The sequence below is a fragment of the Primulina eburnea genome, chromosome 4 (genome assembly GCF_022965805.1).
Source record: "Primulina eburnea isolate SZY01 chromosome 4, ASM2296580v1, whole genome shotgun sequence".
Classification (NCBI taxonomy): Eukaryota; Viridiplantae; Streptophyta; class Magnoliopsida; order Lamiales; family Gesneriaceae; genus Primulina; species Primulina eburnea.
Genome location: NC_133104.1, coordinates 39,845,675 through 39,853,580, shown reverse-complemented (window position 1 = coordinate 39,853,580; position 7,906 = coordinate 39,845,675). Strand labels below are relative to the sequence as shown.

At 38.5% G+C, this 7,906-nt stretch overlaps 2 protein-coding genes across 5 annotated transcripts; one reads left to right on the top strand and one right to left on the bottom strand.

Annotated features, from left to right (window-relative positions):
* Window positions 1-330: 330 nt before the first annotated feature.
* LOC140828859 (uncharacterized) lies at window positions 331-4,632 on the bottom strand. Of its 4 annotated transcripts, none has more exons than XM_073191721.1 (2): window positions 1,903-4,632; window positions 331-1,038 (listed from the first exon to the last, which is right to left on the bottom strand). In XM_073191721.1, exons 1-2 carry the CDS (start codon window positions 4,341-4,343, stop codon window positions 1,029-1,031), a joined length of 2,451 nt encoding a protein of 816 aa, XP_073047822.1. In that variant the 5' UTR covers window positions 4,344-4,632; the 3' UTR covers window positions 331-1,028. The 4 variants fall into 4 exon arrangements, with proteins under 4 accessions (XP_073047822.1, XP_073047823.1, XP_073047825.1 ...); XM_073191722.1 differs by having other exon boundaries at window positions 331-1,035; XM_073191724.1 differs by having other exon boundaries at window positions 331-1,035; window positions 1,949-4,632.
* A 2,247-nt stretch (window positions 4,633-6,879) lies between these two features.
* Window positions 6,880-7,569, top strand: LOC140830290 (uncharacterized). Its single transcript, XM_073193575.1, has 2 exons — window positions 6,880-7,265; window positions 7,356-7,569. Exons 1-2 carry the CDS (start codon window positions 6,880-6,882, stop codon window positions 7,567-7,569), a joined length of 600 nt encoding a protein of 199 aa, XP_073049676.1.
* The last annotated feature ends 337 nt before the right edge of the window (window positions 7,570-7,906 follow it).

Sequence of the window (7,906 nt, the reverse complement as noted above, 5' to 3'; positions counted from 1 at the left end):
AAGATAAAGAAAATTACAAATTCTCGTTACGCCGATACCAATTTAAAAATGAGTCATTTGCATTTACCTCACCTACATTTTATGCACTTGACACTCGTCTCTATTATCGAGTGTAAAAGTTATAATATGCAATTGAGGTAAATGACAAAAACATAAAGAGTTGATCTTTTGTGAGACACTGCACGAATCTTTATCTGTGAGACGGATCAACCTTACCAATATTCACAATAAAAAGTAATATTTTTTCATGGATGATCCAAATAAAAGATCCGTCTCACCAATTATGACTGTGAAACTGTCTCACACAAGTTTTTGTCAAACATAAAAGTAAGAGAAGTTCATGCAAATTACCCATTGAAAAATTATAGCAACTGGTAAATTCCACGGCTCTACAAATTTTCAGGGAATAAATCAAGAAACTTCTGATACAAAAATAGGATCAACATACAAACACAATGAAAACGCCCCGAGAGTAACAATATCACCCCGGGGGTTGTACATGGCTACCGGGGAGCCAAAAAAGATCGGTTCATAACTGTCATCGATTCATCCATTTCTTGTATCGCGTCCTGCGTGCCCAAAATCAAATGGGTCCTCTCGCAAACTTTTCACAGAAATGATGCTCCTCTGACTTTGCATGAACAATATCATCACCAACTTTTGAATGTTTAAAGGAGAAGCGACCCGATAAATTATAGTATAATTTGAATTTGAGGGCCATATTGAACTACCGAAATTTGGAAATAGACTTCCACTTTGTTCGTCGTGGGGCTAGACTTTTCAAGAACATGTGATCTGGGGGTAGGGACGAGACAGCCACCAGCTTGAATTGCTGCTCCAGCTCTAAACATAGGTTGTCTGAGTTCCCAGCTTGTTGATTAAGGTGACAAAGCTCTGGTTTCTCGGTCCACCTTTCGAAATATCCAAACAACCTCAGCTCAAAGATGTTTTCTTGATCCATTATTATCTCCTGATATGATGGACTCCGATCTTCTCATGGAGGTCTTGCCAATTTAACAATCCCCGTGTCATATGCTTCTACCATCAAAAAATAAAAACTAATGTTATGGATCATTCTGCATTTAGAACTGGATGCCAATCAAAATGGAGAGAACCAAGATTATCTAAGAAACATAAATCATTCGCAACAAGTATTCGATCAATCTACCAAAGACATGGTTTCGTTCACTTTTTCAAGATTCTATAGTCTGATATATAAGGGATCCGATAAAAAATATTTCATTTTGAGTTCCTACATACATCAAATGGTTAATAGCTAACTTTTAGAGGGCAAGGTTTAAGAATAAATTGACAGTCCGCGGATTGGCAAATATCTAAAGCACCATTCTTGTGAACAAGTAGGTATAATGATTAATGTTCATAAAAAAAATTTACCTAACCGAGTCGAGCCACCAGAAAACAAGTAAATTAGTAAATGTTAAATGTTATGCACCCCAAAGACCGAGCAGAGAACAGTCGGAGAAGAGCTCAAAGTACTAGAGATACACATGACAACTATTTAAAGAGAGACGACGTTCATCAAATAAGAGCTCAAAATACTATAGGGGTGCACGCAACAATATAAAGAGATTAACGTTGATCAAAGCGTAAACACTTGATTTCATGAACTGATAGAAACTATCTAACTAGTTCAAAATGATTTGGAATAAAATAAGAAAATAAAAGAAGTCTTCTCAATGAGCTTTATCATTTCATTTCTCTAAAGGAACAATAACGTTAAATGCTCTCACTCACAGCAACAATCATACGTTACAAACAAGCACTCACTCTCTAAATCCACAATCATTCTAAATTCCAAAGTATTCCATAGACAAAAAGGGAAGAAATATAAACTGACCTACCAATTGAAATGCAAAAGGAAGAAAACAAAGGAAATCTTACGCAGAGGATGTATCAACAAAAACCTCATTGAGCACATCGTCCTCACCATTTTCCAAGGTAAAAAGGCTGCCAGTTTCCTTATCATCATCATCTGAATTTTCCCGTTTCTCCATCTTCGAATGAGCATATATAAAAACCAGCTTTTGAGCCCTATCCATTCCAACTCTCGAATGGGAATTAGCACTAATCCATCTCATTAAAGGCAAGTTGCATTTAAAACCGCACGAAGTCGCGTGAAGGAAAATTAACCGAACTGCTACCTTTCCTAATGACTTGAACTCAGTCAAGTGTGTTTCCCACACAAGCCTGCTGCTTTGGGGGTTGGCAATCTTCATCTTACCAGTATTGGGATCCTTTTGCTTTAATTGCACTGCTTGAGCATAAACAGGATCAAGCCCTTCTGTTCTCCACTTCATAAGCTCCATCAGTGCAATGTGAGCTTCGTCCCTCGATACAAGACGAGTTATGAGTTTATCAACATCCTTCTCTTGTTCAGGTGTCAAGAATTTAAAGGGTGGTAAGTATTTACCACTAGTGTCCCTGATCAGATAAAGTGGATCAAGAATGAAGGCAGCAGCCCAAGCAGGATGATAATTTTTTTTGAATCTTCTCTCGATTATTTTTTCCACAGGCCCTTCAAGAATGTGAAATTTAGAGCACCAATCCTTCAGTTTTAACCTAAGCTCTTGCCAGAGGGACAGGCATTGTCCAATCCGAGGTTTTTCAGTCTCGATATCTTGAGCCATGCTCTTAACTAATTTCACTAGAGAATGCACAGCTTCTAATTCATTCCAGAAATGTCGATTCCTCATCGTTTCTTCAATCTCTCTGGCAATTGGCTCCTCCATTAAAACCATCTTGTATGATTCATCCAGCAACACTAACTCAAGAGCCCGAGCCGAGCTCAATATGTCCTCTACCATTGCCAATACAGGACCAAAATCTGATCTTTCATAACTTTGCAGTGGTACTCTTAACAAACTGGCATGTCTGTATTCCTGCAGCTGATACTTCTGAAAACTATGCCGAATCTGAGACTTGTTGTTAACAAAATTTGCCAGTTTCAAGCAATTTTCAGTCACATTCTTGAATAATGGAAGCCCATTACCAAAATCCTTAATCAGTGCGTTCAAACCTTGATATTGACAACAAAGGTTCACCATCCATTGATGCTGATTCTCTAAATTCCTCAATGCCTTAAACTTGTCTGAAACTACACCTACACAATGCTGCACGTTGTTCCCACAAATTTCAGTTATAATATCCCACAAAACCTCCTCTGCATATTTCGACACCGTGTAACCACTTGTAAAAACTGCCCTCCTAAACACACTAGTTCCATTAGGAAGATTCACAGCCAAATTTACTAAATTCACCAAACTCTCCTCCCTTGGGTGACTATAATAATCCTTTGACTTCCAGCCATCAGATGCAATCTGAAAGAACATGGCATCGCGGATCTTGGCCTCAGACTCGGCCTTAGCCTCCTCATACTTGGCATCTAATCTAGACCCAGCTAGTTCTTTCCTTGAAACTGCAGGCAATCCTACGTGATTCAGGAATGCCTTGAATTTTGGATGCTCGAGGCTTGAAAATGTAACTGACCCGCAACAATCATAAACCCAATCAACAAGAAGATCAAATGCAGAATCAACCTGTTCCTTGCTCAGAGTCGGTGCACGCGATGCTTTAGGGCTCTTGAGCCGTTTCACGCTGTCTTCCAACATAGCTAAAGCTCCCAAATCCTCTTTCCCACCTGACAAAACCAACTGTTGTTGCTGTTGATGACTGTACAACCCGCCGCCGGGACTTGCACTAGCGGAGACGATGACAGCACTAGTGCTAGCAATTGGAACAGCAGGTGGGTAAGCTAAATCCACTGTAAATCTTGATGGGTCAACAACAGCCAATGGTGGAATAGTTACTTGGTGCGCGGAAAAGGTCGTTGCTACACCACCGGAATTCCCACTACCCCCTCCGCCGCCGAGACCGACGCCACGACTACCTCCGGAAGAACTACGCTTCTTTTGGTTGTGGGACGGCTGGGATGACGACGGAACATTAGGAGTATGCGGCAAGCTAGCAACAGAAACAGAAGAAGACGGAGGCACTGAAGAAATGGGGTTTGGCGACGAAGCAAAATTCGGGCACGTGCCCCTTTTTAAGTGCTCGGAGGCAGTTCTCGACGGGTTAGAAGCGGAGAACACGGCGTCGCACAACGAACACCTCAGCTTCACGGCCTTGGGAAAACCCGTATCAGGATTATGCACAAGAATCGGCTCAAGGTGTGCCCAGTACCACGCGCCTTTGCCCTTAATCGCCTTCGTCCGTACAGTCACCAACCCATCATATCTCTTGTGCACCGCCTTCGCAGATAATTCTTCAGACGAGACGGAAGTAGATTCCACTGCGGCGGAGGTTCCGGCGCTCGGTGCTGCCATGGTGAAAGGTACGTTGCAGCACTGTGCAACAAGTCAATGTCCTCTGATTATTCTTGACAAGTCAAACTTTTGATGTTGAAAGAATTTTATGGCTTTTAAGTTGTTGATGGTAATGGAGTGACATGGGTGGTTTCGGGTGCATTCCGGTTGAGGACTTAACGGCGGCGAATCTTTGAGTGAAGTGGCGCCGCCAGGAGAGAGAATGGAGTTAGTGTAGAGAGAGAGAGAGAGAGAGAGAGAGAGAGAGGAGTTTTTCGAAGAATATGAATGGAAGACGCGCTTGTCCTCTTCATGAATAGAAGAAGTTTTGGACATCATAGCATTTGAAATTCACGAGTGGAACAAGTTTTAAACATCGTAAATTTTGCAATATTATTTCATTTTTCTTTTTTATTTAAACAGAAACCTTTAAAATTATGAAAAAACAATTATAAATTAATCTAGAACGATTTCACTCATTTATATCCGGTCAAATTGGTTAATTTGATCTATATTTATAAAATATTAATATTTTAATATAAATGTAATATTTTTTCATAGAGCGAATCGAGTTGAATATCCGTCTCACAAAAAAATTTCAAAAAACAAACTCATAATTTTTTTTGTATAAATTTAGTTTATTTTCTAGGTTCTCCAAATAAAATATAATTTTTATTCAGTTTTATGTATGAAAAAATTCTACATCGTAGATGTTGTATGAAAATATATATCGAATCATTTAAATTTTAATAATACACCTATATTAATTTAAAAACATTTTATATATGATCAAAATGATAATGGAATCATCTTTAGGATTGATAAATATATGAGTAGGTCTCATGTGAGACCGTCTCACGGATCTTAATATGTAAGACAGGTCAACCCTACCTATATTTACAATAAAAATTAATACTCTTAGCATAAAAATTAATATTTTTTCATAGATGACCTAAATAAGAGATCCGTCTCACAAATAAGACCCGTGAAACCGTCTCACACAAATTTTTGCTTAAATATATATATTTATAGCAAAAATAAAAACGAAGTTAAAAACAATTATTATCATGATTAAATTATTGATTGATATTATTTTGCTGTCTGAGACAGATCTGTCCACATAATTTGGTAACTCAATGGTACGTCCGTTGAAAAAGGGTCAGATTACAAAATTTGATAAATGGGAAGTGGGATAGGATTCCCGAATTAAAGTGCAAATTATAATTAATTTTTAACATTTTACTGATAAAATATATTCTAATTTCCAAAATTTCAACAAAATTAACCTACCAATTACAACAAGTTCTCTAGGCAATTAATCGTTCCTGTACTTTTTTCCATTTTCTTTATCTGTCCCTAAATTTTTTTAATCATTTATTACAAGTGCAATTTTAATAATACTTAATCGGTAGTAAAATAATATTTTTTGTGGTGAAATTGAATGATCTTTTTATTTTTTTGAAATCTTGAACGATCTTAAAAAGTGTAAGAATGACTTATTTCATGTGGAAAAACTAAAAATAGGTTTTTTGACAAGAGTTTTATTAAAAAAAATTATGAAATTGTTTTTTTTTTCAAATATGTTATCGAAATATAATATACTTGACATACTGCAGACTGCTCGATAGATTGAGGTTGGATCCTTGGGTGATAATATTTTTCTATTTGATTTTAAATATGCACCAGATAAAAATAAAAATAGGGCACTTAAGAGAAGACCCTGGAATTTTTTCCGAGACTTGGTAATTTTTCGAGAACCTCATGGTTTACGGAACCCTAGAAATATAAGTTTTGATGGAATATTAATTTGGGTTCAATGTTATAATCTTCCATTGGTTATTATGAATAAAGAGACAATATAATCGAGAAGGTGGGCAACCAGATTGGGATTGTAGAAGAGATTGATACACGCGAAAATGGCCTATCTATGGGCAGCTTTGCGCGTATCCGAATTGGGATGGAAGTCACGAAATCCTTAAAGAAGTTCCTACGTATCTTGGTTCCAGAGAAGGAAGAGAACATCATAGTTCCTTTGGCATATGAACGGCTACCTGATTTCTGCTATAATTGTGGGTGCATTGGACACTCAATCCGTGAATGTAAGTCACTTTTGGATGAAGATGGACGACATAAATTTGGAAGTTGGATGAAAGCTACTAACCCTTTTGAGGGGTGGAGAGAATGAGATACATCCTCTAATACATCACTTAGAAGCACAAATAGTTTTCCATCCGGCAATTCAGCAAGGACTGCTAGTGTCAATTTGGAAGAATCACCAATAACAGCTGTTAAGGGAAGTGATGAACACACAACAAACCTTATTCGTGAGATATCGATACCAAGTGGAGGGCACACCATTATGTATGAGACCTCTGTTAACTCCCATAGTGAAACCGAAACAAGGCAGGAAGTTCACAAAGTAGAACAAAAATGGAAGAGGAGAGCTAGGGAGAAAAGCAATCAGATGGCTGAACCTCACTTCTCCTTGGATCGACATCGGGCAACCAGAAACAGATGAAGCTCAAGGAGTGTGGTAGTCATATGAAAAAACGAAATCATGGAGATATTTAGACAATCATACAGTGGAACAAGAGGTGACGGCTGCCAAGCAGCCCCGTCGACACCAGCGAGTTGCATATCTTGGAATGCTCGTAGGCTTGGGAACCAACGAGAATTCCGCGAACTCAAGCGACTTGCCGCAGAAAGAAACCCAACCTTTTTTTTCATATGCGAAACGAAAATGAGGGACTCAAACAACATGTGGTGGAAGAAGGTTTTGGGATACTCGGGAATGTTTGTGGTTAAATGTGTAGGCCGAAGAGGGGGTTTGATACTCCTGTGGAAGGCTTCGTTTGAGGTTACTATATATTCATATACTTCGGGACGCATAGATTGTATTGTACAGCATGAGGAAAAAAATATGGAGATTTACGAGCTTTTACGGTCACCCAGAAATGCAACATAGACACTTATCATGGACTCTCCTCAGCAAAATAAGCAGTACACTTGAGCTACATGGTTTTCCCTGGTTAGTGGGGGAGACTTTAATGAAATATACTTTGATAGTGAGAAAATTGGGAGAAATATACGGCCCGCCAATCAGATTCGAGCATATCGGGATATACTTGATGAGTGTAGGCTACATGATCTTCATGGGTGTGGTGAACTATTTACATGGGTTAACAGTCGATCTTCGGAGAATATAATATTTGAACCGTTAGACCGCTATGTTGAAACTCTGGAATGACGACTTATGTACCCGGTGGCACAAGCCCAATCGTTGGAATTCTTTCGATCAGACCATAGATTGCAAGGTTATAGTGGAATATGGGTGGAAAAACTCGGACATCTCACTATCATTAACAAATCGAAGTCGGAGGTTGATAAGCCCATGGGCTGACAATAGATTTAGAAGCCTTCTTAGACAACTAAAATGTAAAAGAAGACAGCTAAAAAACATGAAAACGAAATACCAATGGGAGCACAATGTGCATCCAATTAGCTGCCTAGAGACAGAGGTCGAGAATCTAGCAACAAAAACAGAGATGTATTGGGGACATGCATAATTAATTGGTTGGCACATG

Coding starts and splice junctions, on each gene's coding strand:
- LOC140830290 (XM_073193575.1), top strand. CDS start 6,880: ATGGAGATATTTAGACAATCATACAGTGGAACAAGAGGTGACGGCTGC. Junction 7,266..7,355: donor GAGATTTACGAGCTTTTACG/GTCACCCAGAAA, acceptor TTCCCTGGTTAG/TGGGGGAGACTTTAATGAAA.
- LOC140828859 (XM_073191721.1), bottom strand. CDS start 4,343: ATGGCAGCACCGAGCGCCGGAACCTCCGCCGCAGTGGAATCTACTTCC.